The sequence below is a fragment of the Wickerhamomyces ciferrii genome, contig 00245 (genome assembly GCF_000313485.1).
Source record: "Wickerhamomyces ciferrii WGS project CAIF00000000 data, strain NRRL Y-1031 F-60-10, contig 00245, whole genome shotgun sequence".
Taxonomy (NCBI): domain Eukaryota; kingdom Fungi; phylum Ascomycota; class Saccharomycetes; order Phaffomycetales; family Wickerhamomycetaceae; genus Hansenula; species Hansenula ciferrii.
In genome coordinates, this window is record NW_011887495.1 from 14,161 (window position 1) to 28,541 (window position 14,381).

Here is a 14,381-nt window from a genome sequence, read left to right on the forward strand (position 1 = left end):
TGATCATTTTGGCATATAAAACAATACATTGTACATTATTCTGCTGGGTATTTATTTCCGGGCATTTATATATATTTAATAATTTGATTTTACTTTACTTTTGGTTTTCATTAAAAGCTCATAATCCTGTCAAATCACTCAGGAGAAAAAAGAGAATATAGGCATTTCTTTGTATATTAGCATAGTAATTAATACCGGGCATATTGATTAAATATTTTGTTGAGAAAATTGTAGATTCAAGCATTCCCTATAGTACCTAAATTTTGTTTTGGCTGAGTTTATATATTTGATTCGCGCACGTTGTTTTAGGTGGTCTCTTAAAGAAAACAAAAAGTATCAACAAAAAACTGAAAATACATAAACGAAACTAGAAACTTCAAACGACATCAATTGTTTTTAAATTCCAATTATAATTGGTTCATATCTTTGCTCTGATTCACTGCTGCTACTGCTGTTGATGCTGATATAGCGCTAAACACAAAAAGATGTCGCTGCTTCCTTCAGATGATCCATTTGATGATAACAATAGAAGATCAAATCGTCAACAACAACAACAACAAAATTCAAATACTCTGTTTGATATAGATCTATTATCACAATCTCCTCCACAACAGAGGACACATAGCTCAGCTGCTAATGATAATTATGAAAATGATGTTAATTTATTAGGTGATTCTTTCCAAAATGATTCACCATATTCAAATATTCCAAATGAACAATTTAATAATTTAAGAAATGGGATAATACCACAAGAAACTATTGATTTAAATGACCCGTTCAATGATAAATCAATTGAAAAAGATTTAGATGATGATCATAATGATCCTTTTAGTGATCCTGGAGCTACAAGATCAAATGGACTTTTTTCAAATGTTCGTCAAAAATTAGGTCTTGGTAATGAATACCAGGATGTTGGTATACCATTAACTGATTATCCAAGTCATGATGACCCATTTCAAGATCCAACAGCAACAACAACAAGGAGAGGTGAAACAAATCCAAGAGATGATAGACCTCCACCAGATCGTGATTTACATGAAGATGAAAGAAATATGTTTGATATTAGAAGAATTTATGATAAAATAAGAGGTCGTAAACAGAAATTAGATGTTAATAAAGGTCCAAGAGTTATTCATTTAAATGATAAATTTTCAAATGATGCATTTGGTTATGGTGATAATCATGTTTCAACAACAAAATATAATTTTGCAACTTTTTTACCAAAATTTTTATTTCAAGAATTTTCAAAATATGCAAATTTATTCTTTTTATTTACTTCAATTATTCAACAAGTTCCAAATGTTTCCCCAACAAATAGATTTACAACAATTGGTACATTAATTGTTGTCTTATTAGTTTCTGCTATAAAAGAAATATTTGAAGATTTGAAAAGAGCAAATTCTGATAAAGAATTGAATTCTTCAAAAGTTGAAGTTTTATCACCAGATCATGGTGAATTTATAACTAAAAAATGGATTAATGTTTCAGTGGGGGATATTGTTAGTGTTAAATCTGAAGAAGCTATACCTGCAGATTTAATTTTATTAACCTCATCAGAACCAGAAGGGTTATGTTATATTGAAACTGCAAATCTTGATGGTGAAACTAATTTAAAAATTAAACAAGCAAGATCTGAAACTTGTCATTTAGTTTCTCCAACTGATTTAATTTCAATGAGAGGTAAAATTTTTTCTGAACAACCAAATTCAAGTCTTTATACTTATGAAGGTAACTTAAATTTATATAATAAGGAATATCCATTATCACCTGAACAATTATTATTAAGAGGTGCAACTTTAAGAAATACTGGCTGGATTCATGGTATTGTGGTATTTACAGGTCATGAAACAAAATTAATGAGAAATGCTACAGCAACTCCTATCAAAAGAACTGCAGTGGAAAGAATTATTAATTTACAAATTATTGCACTTTTTGGAATGTTAATTGTATTAGCATTAATTTCATCAATTGGTAATGTTATAACAATTTCAGTTAATGCAGATCATTTAAAATATTTATATTTAGAAGGTCATAGTAAAGTTGGATTATTTTTTAAAGATTTATTAACTTATTGGATTTTATTTTCAAATTTAGTTCCAATTTCATTATTTGTTACAGTGGAGTGTATTAAATATTATCAAGCTTATATGATTGCATCTGATTTAGATTTATATGATGATGCATCTGATACTCCAACAGTCGTGAGAACTTCAAGTTTAGTGGAAGAATTAGGTCAAATTGAATATATTTTCAGTGATAAAACTGGTACATTAACAAGAAATATTATGGAATTCAAATCTTGTTCAATTGCAGGTCGTTGTTATATTGATGATATTCCAGAAGATAAACATGCCAAAATGATTGATGGTATTGAAGTTGGGTTCCATGATTTTAATAAATTGAAAAATAATTTACAAACTGGTGATGAAGCTAATTTAATTGATGAATTTTTAACTTTATTAGCAACTTGTCATACAGTTATTCCAGAAACTCAAGCTGATGGTTCAATTAAATATCAAGCTGCTTCACCTGATGAAGGTGCTCTGGTTCAAGGTGGTGCAGATTTAGGTTATAAATTTATTGTACGTAAACCAAAATCAGTTGCTGTTGAAATTGGATCTGAAACAAAAGAATATGAATTATTACATATTTGTGAATTTAATTCAACAAGAAAAAGAATGTCTGCTATTCTGAGATATCCAGATGGTTCAATTAGATTATTTTGTAAAGGTGCTGACACTGTTATTTTGGAAAGATTACATGAAGATAATCCATATGTTAATTCTACAACACGTCATTTAGAAGATTATGCAGCTGAAGGTTTAAGAACACTTTGTATTGCAACAAGAATAATCCCAAATGAAGAATATGAAAATTGGCACAAGATTTATGAATCTGCAGCTACAGATTTAAATGATAGATCACAAAAATTAGATGATGCTGCTGAATTAATTGAAAAAGATTTATTCTTGTTAGGTGCAACTGCTATTGAAGATAAATTACAAGATGGTGTCCCAGAAACTATTCATACTTTACAAGATGCAGGTATTAAAATTTGGGTTTTAACAGGTGATCGTCAAGAAACTGCTATAAATATTGGTATGAGTTGTAAATTATTAAGTGAAGATATGAATTTATTAATTGTTAATGAAGATTCAGTAGAGGGAACAAGACAAAATTTATTATCAAAATTAAGAGCAATAAGAGAATATAAAATTTCAAAACATGAAATTGATACATTAGCTTTAATTATTGATGGTAAATCATTAGGTTATGCTCTTGATGATTGTGATGATTTATTATTAGAATTAGGTTGTCTTTGTAAAGCTGTTATTTGTTGTAGAGTTTCTCCATTACAAAAAGCATTAGTTGTTAAAATGGTTAAAAAGAAGAAGAAATCATTATTATTAGCTATTGGTGATGGTGCTAACGATGTTAGTATGATTCAAGCTGCTCATGTTGGTATTGGTATTAGTGGTATGGAAGGTATGCAAGCTGCAAGAAGTGCAGATTTTGCAATTGGACAATTTAAATATTTAAAAAAATTATTATTAGTTCATGGTGCATGGAGTTATCAAAGAATTAGTCAAGCAATTTTATATTCATTTTATAAAAATATTGCATTATATATGACCCAATTTTGGTTTGTTTTTATGAATTGCTTTTCAGGTCAATCAATTATGGAATCTTGGACTTTAACTTTTTATAATGTTTTCTTTACAGTTTTACCACCATTTGTTATTGGTGTTTTTGATCAATTTGTTTCAGCTAGATTATTAGATCAATATCCTCAATTATATCAATTAGGTCAAAAGGGTACTTTTTTCAATGTTACAATTTTTTGGGGTTGGGTTGTTAATGGATTTTTCCATTCTGCTGTTATTTTTGTTGGTAGTATATTATTTTATAGATTTGATAATTCATTACATGGAGGTGAAACTGCAGATCATTGGACTTGGGGTACAGCTATTTATACAGCTTCAGTATTGACTGTCTTGGGTAAAGCTGCATTAATTACAAATTCATGGACAAAATTCACATTATTTGCAATTCCAGGTTCTTTCTTATTTTGGTTAATTTTTTTCCCAGTTTATTCAACAGTTGCACCTTTAGTTAATGTTTCAAAAGAATATAAAGGTGTTTTATCCCATTTATATACAAGTGCAACATTTTGGGCAATGGTATTTGTATTACCTATATTATGTTTATTAAGAGATTTTGGCTGGAAATATTATAAAAGAATGTATTATCCAGAAAGTTATCATTATGTTCAAGAAATTCAAAAATTTAATACAGCAAATTATAGACCAAGAATTGAACAATTTCAAAAAGCAATTAGAAAAGTTAGACAAGTTTCAAGAATGAGAAAACAAAGAGGTTTTGCATTTTCTCAAGTTGAAGGTGGACAAGAAAAAATTATTAGAATGTATGATACTACTAAATCAAGAGGTCAATATGGGGAGATGAGAGAAGCAGAATTTGCATGAATATATTATATATAGTTAAATAATTATAATTGTACAAGGTATTATTTTTCATTTATTAATCAATAAATACAGGGGAGAAATGTAAGGCCGATGGAATGTATTCATAATGAAACATTTTTAACATCAATATTTTGATGAATAAATGGTCTTGAACCACCACCACCTAAGTAATCACCGACAACTTGACCATGACCTCTTATTTGATATTGATAAATAACTAAACCTTCAAGACCAACTGGTCCTCTTGCATGAATTTTATTTGTTGAAATACCAACTTCAGTACCAAATCCATATCTAAAACCATCAGCAAATCTTGTTGAAGCATTCCAATAAACACCAGCAGAATCAATAGCTTTTAAGAATTTTTCTGCAGTTTGTTTATTTTCTGTAATGATTGATTCTGTATGTTTTGATGAATGTAAATTAATATGATTAATTGCAGATTCAACAGAATCAACAAAATCTATAGCAATATCAAAAGATAAAAATTCTTTATCAAAATCACCTTCAACAGCTGAAATTATTTTAGCTGATGATGGTAATGTTGATTCAACTTCTTTAGTTGGATGTAAAGTAACACCACCTTCAATTAAACGATCAACAATTTGTGAAATTTTATCCTTTAGATCCTTATGAATTAATAAAGTTTCCACTGCATTACAACCAGCTGGATAATTTGTTTTAGCATCAAATACAATTTTAGAAGCCATATCTAAATCAGCATCTTTATCAACATATATGGAACAAATACCATCAGCATGACCTAAAACTGGGATTTTAGTATTACTCTTAATGTTACGAACTAATTCATTTGAACCTCTTGGGATAACTAAATCAATATATTTATCTTGATCCAAAAGAGCAGCAACATCTTCTCTTGATGCAATTAATTGAACAGCTTTTTCTGGGACTGAAGTTTTAGATAATGCTTCATTAACAACATCAGCCATAGCAGTAAATGTATATAAAGATTCTTTACCACCTTTTAAGATAGCAGTATTACCTGATTTAATGGCTAAAGCAGTAATATTTGCAATAACTTCCGGTCTTGATTCAAAAATGATTAATAATACACCAACTGGTGCAGTTAATCTAAATAAATCTAATCCATCATCTAATTTTGTAGCTAAAGTAATTTTACCAACTGGATCTTCTAAAGCTGCAACATCCAAGACACCTTGTAGCATAACATCAAATTTATCACCTTTACTCAAGTCTAAACGTTTGATTAATGATGAAGATAAATTTTGTGATTGAGCAGCTTCCATATCTTTAATATTAGCTTCTAATATTTGATTTTTAGAAACTTTTAAAGCATCATGAACAGCTTGTAAAGCGGAACTTCTTTCTTCATTTGATAATGTTTTAAGCACAGTAGAAGCAGCACGAGCTTCTTTAGCAATAACTTCAGCCATTGTATTATATATTTCTCTATCTTTATATCTTTTCACTAATTCTGGAGTACTTATCTCTTCAAGTACAAAAGTTGTCGAAATCAATCAAAATTCGCGGCTGAATGACTTATATGACTAATCGATTTCTATTATGTAAGTGCTTTGTAATCACAATAGACGCCAACAAAAAAAGAAATAGTAAACAAATAAACAAAATGATTACTTTAAAACAATTGAACTACGATCCATCAATTGGAAGGGAAGCTTGATAAAAGTAGGATAATGGTGCTGTTATGGTTTTGAGTGGTGCTAGAATAGATCGAAGAATATGTTATTGTTTTTCCGCTGGTTTGAAATACCGTTTGAGTGCTGATTCTTATCCAATGGGGTTTGGTTCCAGGTTGGTGGTATTGATTTCCAATAAGTCAAAGAGTTGAAAGTGTGTTAAGTCATAAATATGATCATGATCTTCAGGACGTCCAAATGTGTTTCAATTTGGAGAATTGTCTTGGTTTCCATGAAAGATATTTCTTTGCTTTGTTTCTGTGGCATCATTTTTTGTTTCAATTACACAAAAATGAAAACATTAACAAGATATTTTACTGGAGGTTGGCCTATAAATTTATAGTAAGGAAATCATATTGTAACAGATTAGTACCAATTCACCAAAAGATTTGTGCTTTAGTTTCTAACCTAAAGGAATTTTGCTATATTTCACATCTAAGCTCAAATAACCACTTTGCTAATTTTTTTACAACTCACCAAGGTTTCAGCCATACAAAACAATCATGATTTGTGGACAACATATCAAAGTTGCCTGCCAGATTTGTGTCAGAGGTCATAGGACCAAAAAATGTAACCATCTGTCCATTGTTAATTTAGATGATCCAGGATATAATGGATACAGAGGTTGTTTAGAAGTCATTTCTAGAAAAGGAAGAAGATCATCAAGAATTCCAGATAAAATTAATGATAGTGAACTTATACAGGTGAAATTAAATCCCAATAATGATAAATTTATCTTGATTGAAGCCAAATTTGTTCCTAAACTTAATGAATGGTGTCCAAATAGTCAAAACTTTAGATATGAATGTGATTATCCTTGTTGCAAAAAAAAACCAAAAGAATTATACATTGATGAGAAAAACTCTAAATTTTTAAGAGTTCCACAATATTGTAATCTTAATTCAATTGAAGATGCTAAGAAGATTGGTACACCTGTTAGTTATAAAGAGTTACCAACTGATTTTTTGAATAATGATGTGAATTACCATTCTATTGCTAAACTTTATCCAGATAAGTCAGATCAGCAAAAACAATTTACTGAAGCAATTTATGAAAGATTTGTTCAAGGGTCACTAGCTAATAATTCCACATCACCAGCTCAAGGTTTCCAATACCCAAGTCCTGTGAATCCATCTCCAGCTTTTAATAATAATCAATACATTTTATCACATAATGAAAAACAGTTAACTAAACCAATTGAAGACAGAGTTGTTCAAGGGTCATCACCTAATAATTCAACATTACCTCAAGATTCCCAGTCCCCATGTCCCGAATTTCAATCCCCATGTCCTGATTTTCAAACACCAAGTCCGGTCAATTCATCTCCAGTTCTAAATAATAATCTACATATTTTATCACATAATGCACAAATGAATTATGATTCATTTTTTTATTTTAAACCTAATCCACAGAGTTACTACATTAATGACGTTCCAAATCAATACCATCATAATATCAACATCAATGATCAAGGTTATTATGGTGATGATTTACATTTTGATACCAATAACAATTTGAATGTCACTAGCTTTTGTGAAAAAAATTTTGGACAGGTTTTACAAGAAATTTCAAGTTTCGAGAATGTCAATACTGATAATTCATCGAATTCATTCAACCAGCATTATAATCAAACCCCTCAGAAGTTTTATAATCCTCCTGTCTCACATTCTACAGGATATATACATGAGCAGAAGGATTACGTTGATGATGATTATGATGATGCAGAAGAAGATGAAGATGTTGATGAGGAGAGAGAGAAGGGAAATGATGGTTATGATGGCAATGATGATGATATTGAAGAAGATGACGACTCTAATGAGGAAGACCAGGAAGAAAAAGAGGGTGATTATATCAAAGTTACCAATACTAAAGGTGAAACAGTGTTGTCTATTGCTGAAACCTACATAAAACTTTTGGAATACATATCATCAATTGGCACTGGTGCTCCAGAGACCTGTGATTATTACATTTCTATCCGTGGAATTGTCAAATGTGAACAAAGACTTGGAGTTCCACAGAGTATTAGTTATGAAGTGGCTTGTGGATTTAAAATTCCTAGATATCACTGGTCCAATTTACATTGTCATTATTTTAATATATGGCTTGATCAGCTTGCTAAATATCTTGACCTCACAAGATCAGCTTTACCAATTTTGGAAGCTTATAATGTCAATGGTGTTACCCATAACGTGAATAATGGTGATCCACAAGTCTTAAAACAATCATTTATAACCACTCCTTCAAATGATAATGAAACTTCTATATTGGACATTGATGAATATTTATGTTTCTCATCTGAAACCGCTAAACAATATTAACTTCAAACAGATGGAAATTATAAAATTGATGATGAACCTCTACAATCCCCATTGGCAAATTTTTTAGTTGGTATTCCTTTTGATCATGATATTTTTTAATTTAAAGTCTTGTTTTAAATAAATTTATTAAAGTAGAGAACACATTTTAAGCTTAATATATCTAAGAGACGATGTAGTACTATAAGCACGTCATGTACTTGTTATCCAACTAGAGACGAAGATCAAACTGCTACAGGATATACTTATACAAAACATCTACATTTTGTTATAACATAACTAGAAATCTAATGCATCATCATTTAAATATCATGGTACTCATGTGTATAAAACTTGTAATAAAACGAGCCAAAAGCTGAATATATATCTATAGCTAGTCATACCATTACCCTTTGTAAAAACTTTTCTTTTAAAAACCTCAATATTCATCTTCACTTTCATGGAAAAACATACCAAATATAATTATTGAAAGGTATACAACCAACCCACCAGTCATACTCATCACAGTTGCCGGTAAAACAACTAATTTAACATGATAAAATACTATTGGTAATGCCAATCCACTAAGAACTAAAGCACCTGTAAAAAATGAAGCCAAATCATTAGTGACACTTTATCATTGTTAGTTATGTTTTTATATTCATTTAAAGATCATTAACTTACTTTGAAGAATCACTCATGAAATCATCAAATTCTGTACGACTGAATAATGCATTTGGAATTGGAGCTGCTAAGAAAATCCCCACTATGAAATAGTTAGTTATATATACGTTCTTTGATCATCATATCTGTTATCAATACTTACCAACATATAAGGGATACCAATTATTCCAAAGGGCACAACTTAATATAATCAATAGGAAACCAGCTGCTAAAAACCCTGCTAAGGATATTATTTTTGTCAATGGTGCCACTTGCATTCTTATTCGATCTTTTTCTAATGATTTAGTCTATTCTAATCGAGTTGATTCGATTCAAAGTTGTGATTTGTTTGATTTGATGTACTTTTTCGATTTTCGTGAAGGTTATTTTTCCGTTATGAGCAGAAACAACACTATACAAAATTATTTAAAACCTATGGCCCGATGCAACCTGAAGGCTGAGATTTATTATTATTTCTACAATTTCAAACTTTTTAACTATGACAAATATTTGAATTAACCTATATACAATTCTGGAAAATGAAAACGAATTATTCAAATTTGATTTCCAAAAATTTTCTGCTTCCTTAATCTTTTAATCATAATGAACCTATGTACAAGATAAAAAAGATTAGAGAAAGCAAAAAAATAAAACTTTCGAGAGCATCAACATATAAAAATGAATAAAAATATTTCCAAACCCCAGTGAGATTGTTAATATTTAAGAAAAAGAGTTATTAAAACAACACATAAACGTAAAAATCATCTAAATTTATTCTTTCTTTTCTTCAGATTTACCTTCACCTTCACCTTGGTTTTTGTATAAATCTTCAAAGACCTTCATTGATGATTGTCTTAATTCATCAGTCTTAGTTTTCAATTCTTCAGCATTAACTTCTTCACCACCTTGAGCTCTAGCAATTAATTCTCTTAATTCAGTGATTTGTTTGGTAACTTCATCAGCTTTAGCTTGATCAATTTTACCTTCAAATTCTTTTAATGATTTTTCAGTTTCAGAAACGGCTTGGTCAGCTCTGTTGGCATTTTCAACAGCTTCTCTTCTAACTTTATCTTGTTCAGCGTATTTTTCAGCATCGTTAACCATCTTTTCAATTTCAGCATCTGATAAACCTGATGAACCAGCAACTTGGATAGAAGCATCTTTGTTGGAAGCTTTATCTCTTGCTGAAACGTTGATAATACCATCAGCATCAATATCGAAGGAAACTTCAATTTGTGGAACACCTTTTGGTGCTGGTGGGATACCTGATAAGGTAAAGTTACCAATTAATTTGTTATCACGAACTAATTCACGTTCACCTTGGAAGACTCTGATTTCAACAGAAGTTTGACCTTCAGCAGCAGTTGAGAAGATTTGTGATTTCTTAGATGGGATAGTAGTGTTTCTTGGAATTAATCTTGTGAAAACACCACCTAAAGTTTCAATACCTAAAGATAATGGAGTAACATCTAATAATAAGACATCGGTAACTTCACCGGCCAAGACAGCACCTTGGACAGCAGCACCAATAGCAACAGCTTCATCTGGATTAACAGCTTTAGATGGTTCTTTATTGAATAATGATTTAACAGTTTCAACAACTTTTGGCATACGGGTCATACCACCAACTAAGATAACTTCACCGACATCTGAAGTGGTTAATGAAGCATCTTTCAAAGCTTTTTTAACTGGATCAATAGTTCTTTTAATTAAATCTTCAACTAAACCTTCAAATTGAGATCTTGAGATTTTCAAGTTGATATGTTTTGGACCTGAAGCATCAGCAGTAATGAAAGGTAAGTTAACTTCAGTAGAAACAGTTGATGATAATTCAATTTTAGCTTTTTCTGAAGCTTCTCTAATTCTTTGAATAGCCATACGGTCACCAGATAAATCTAAACCGGATTCTTTTTTGAATTGATCAACAATGTGACGAACTAAAACAATATCGAAATCTTCACCACCTAAATGAGTATCACCATTGGTTGATTTAACTTCGAAAACACCGTTATCAATATCTAAGATGGAAATATCGAAAGTACCACCACCTAAATCGAAAACAGCAACAACTTTTGATTCAGCTTTTTCTAAACCATAAGCTAAAGCAGCAGCAGTTGGTTCGTTAACAACACGTAAAACGTTTAAACCAACAATTTGACCAGCATCTTTAGTAGCTTGTCTTTGAGAATCGTTGAAATAAGCTGGAACGGTAACAACAGCGTTTTTAATTGATTTACCTAAGTAAGCTTCAGCAGTTTCTTTCATTTTGTTTAAAACGAAACCACCAATTTGAGCTGGTGAATAAGTTTCACCTCTAGCTTCTAACCAAGCATCACCGTTGGAATGTTTAACGATTTTGTATGGAACTTCTTTGATATCTCTTTGAACTTCACCATCTTCAAAACGACGACCAATTAAACGTTTGGTGGCGAATAAAGTGTTTTCTGGGTTAACAACAGCTTGACGTTTAGCTGGGATACCGACTAAACGTTCACCTTCTTTGGTGAAGGCAACGACTGATGGAGTAGTTCTAGCACCTTCAGCATTTTCAATAATTTTTGGAATTTTACCTTCCATTAAAGCAACAGCAGAGTTGGTGGTACCTAAATCGATACCAATAACTTGACCTTGAACTTTACCGTTAGAGTTGAAACGGGATAAGGTAGGTAAACGACGAGCGGTCTATTGAGATGTTAGTATTCAATTCACATTGATTTCAATTAGATCTATTCTCAGTTGGATTGATGTTGATGATTCATGATTATTTGTTTCATCGTTGACTCAACAATTCAATCTAATCCCCATGATCTAAATAGATCCAATCTTATCCTTCTCTGGCACTACTTACGTTACGCAAAGAGTTACGCATCAAACTGTGAGCAAGCATCTTGAATCTATAGTTAACAATGTATGCCTTGATATAATTTCAATAGATGAATTGAATCAGACCAAACAGAAGTATATATAGTCACTGGCAAATGTGGGAGTGGAAATTCTTCGAAGGTTTTTTTTTTTTCGACAAAGTACTGGAAAAAAAAACCGGACTAAGAACCGGAAATTGAAATTTTGAAGAAAACTACCGGATCTCAAGGGGCAGCACAAAATGACGGGTAACTATTTTTATCGACACGGAAGTGGTGACAGTGCCATATATTCCCAAATGTTTTCATGTTTTGTTTTGTCTTTCTTGGGATTAGTTTCCACAGTAAAGAGATGGCTAGTGAGAGATCTGTACCAGTGATAGATTTATCACTGCTGAAGGATCATAGGGAGGAATTAATTTCGGATTTGAAACATGCCTTGTTGTTTTGGGGTTTTTTTTATATTGAAAATTATGATGATTTATTAGATGATAATATTATCCAACTGGTGGTTGAACAAGGTGGTATATTCTTTGATGGGTCTGATGATGCTAAACGTGGTGTTGACATTGTAAAATCCAGATCTTTTTCTGGCTTTGAAAAAACTTCTGTTGGTGATGGTCAAGTTCAAAATTTCCACTCACATTATCCAAGTGATGGCAAAAATAAAAATCAACTAACCGGTTCAAATAATTTTCCTGAAAAACCTATATTGTTTGAGCAATCCACAAATCAACTTATAGATCCAGTACAAGTAATATGCAAACATCTGAATGATCTAATACTTGAAAGTTTGACAATATATCATACCTCAATAGCATCAAAATCCTCCAAACTAAAACCTGAATTTGCTGAAATTCATCTTTTCAAGTCTGATCACAATACCGGAACCCCCTCTTTAGCAACATTTCAAAGTTATGATCTTTTTAAATTAATTTTCAATCCACCTAAATTAAATATTTGTGATGTTTATGGATCATGGGTTGAATCACCATCAAAATCAAATCAAATTGCAATTAGCATTGGTCCCATTTTAGAGTATCTTTCAAAAGGTATTTACATATCTGGTAAATTCAAATTCACAAATCAAGTTGAGACTCATACACAATTACACTATAGATCATTTTATAATTTAGACTTTAATTTCAAAACTTTTGATATTCCAGAGGAACTTGAAATTGAAAGACAAGAAAGAGATAAAATTCCAATTCGCAAACACTCACTAAACATACCCAAGTCATCAACTATATCACAAGCCTTACTCAATGAAAAAATCATACATTTCAAAAATGTTTCACAAAAATGGTATCCTGATACTCTGAAACACTTGGAAAATGAACTAAACCAACAAAATGCTTCCAGAACCAATAACAACAACTATCTTATAGAATCAATCGAAAAGGCTAACTCCATATTTAGTACTTTTGATAAAATCGTTCCACATCTTGCAAGAAATAGATCATCAGATATCAAATTATCAGAAGTATTAATTCAAATGAAAAAATTAAAAGGTTTCACCGTTACTGAAGAAGATTTACTTAAAGTTGCTACAATTTGGGTAGATGCATTATGTTTCAAACTTAATGAATATGATGATATTATAATAGATTCTGATAAGGCAAAAGATGAATTTCAATATAAAAATTTCACCAAGAGGAAAGAAATATTTGAATCAAAATCTGAATCTTGGATCTCTCAAAATAAACATTTAAATGATATTCCAATTTATTCAAGATCTAAATTAGAATCACCAAATTTTACATCAAGTACCAAAAGAGTTAAAAGAGAAATTTTACAAAATTCTAAAGAGAAATTCCAAGCCAAACCTAAAACTGGAATACCAGCTTCATCATCTTCCAAAACAGAAACAAAAGGGTTAACATTATTAGAACGTATCAAATTAAAAGAACAACAAGCTTCAGAGAATAAAGTTACACCAGAGATCAAATATGATAATTTCTTACAAGGTAAATTGAAAAATGTTTTACAAGTTGTACTATCATTAAAACCAAATACACCTTATAAAATTGATAAATTATCTGAAACTTTACAAAATAGTTTAACTAAAAATCCAATTGGTGAAAAAGAAGCATATGATTGTACACTTTATTTAAATAAAAAATTTCCTCATATTTTCAAGCTTGTGGAAACTTCGGATTCAAAAATTTTAAAATGGGATGAATTAGATAGAGAGGAGTTGTTAAGTCAAGTATAATAGACGTATCAATTGAATAAAATAAATAATGATGGATTTAAACTTCATATATATGTTGTAAGCTGTTATTGAATGTAGTCTCGTTGTATAATCTTTAAGAACTTAACTTATAGATCCCCAACAAATGTATTAGGATCGAATACAAGATTACTAAATTAGAACAAAATTCGATCAAATATATA

At 30.5% G+C, this 14,381-nt stretch overlaps 5 protein-coding genes across 5 annotated transcripts; 3 read left to right on the plus strand and 2 right to left on the minus strand.

Annotated features, from left to right (window-relative positions):
* Nucleotides 1-485: 485 nt before the first annotated feature.
* DRS2 (aminophospholipid-translocating P4-type ATPase DRS2) lies at nucleotides 486-4,487 on the plus strand (the record flags this gene model as incomplete). The annotated part of the gene is made up of 1 exon (XM_011273411.1): nucleotides 486-4,487. One exon carries the CDS (start codon nucleotides 486-488, stop codon nucleotides 4,485-4,487), a length of 4,002 nt encoding a protein of 1,333 aa, XP_011271713.1.
* Nucleotides 4,488-4,588: 101 nt separating this feature from the next.
* PRO2 (glutamate-5-semialdehyde dehydrogenase) lies at nucleotides 4,589-5,902 on the minus strand (the record flags this gene model as incomplete). The annotated part of the gene is made up of 1 exon (XM_011273412.1): nucleotides 4,589-5,902. One exon carries the CDS (start codon nucleotides 5,900-5,902, stop codon nucleotides 4,589-4,591), a length of 1,314 nt encoding a protein of 437 aa, XP_011271714.1.
* Nucleotides 5,903-6,669: 767 nt separating this feature from the next.
* BN7_6015 (Helicase domino) lies at nucleotides 6,670-8,484 on the plus strand (the record flags this gene model as incomplete). Its single annotated transcript, XM_011273413.1, has 1 exon — nucleotides 6,670-8,484. The coding sequence occupies one exon, from the start codon at nucleotides 6,670-6,672 to the stop codon at nucleotides 8,482-8,484; it is 1,815 nt and encodes a 604-aa protein (XP_011271715.1).
* A 1,410-nt stretch (nucleotides 8,485-9,894) lies between these two features.
* Nucleotides 9,895-12,010, minus strand: SSC1 (Hsp70 family protein; the record flags this gene model as incomplete). Its single annotated transcript, XM_011273414.1, has 2 exons — nucleotides 9,895-11,805; nucleotides 11,972-12,010. 2 exons carry the CDS (start codon nucleotides 12,008-12,010, stop codon nucleotides 9,895-9,897), a joined length of 1,950 nt encoding a protein of 649 aa, XP_011271716.1.
* Nucleotides 12,011-12,336: 326 nt separating this feature from the next.
* Nucleotides 12,337-14,199, plus strand: TAH11 (Tah11p; the record flags this gene model as incomplete). Its single annotated transcript, XM_011273415.1, has 1 exon — nucleotides 12,337-14,199. One exon carries the CDS (start codon nucleotides 12,337-12,339, stop codon nucleotides 14,197-14,199), a length of 1,863 nt encoding a protein of 620 aa, XP_011271717.1.
* Between the last annotated feature and the right edge of the window lie 182 nt (nucleotides 14,200-14,381).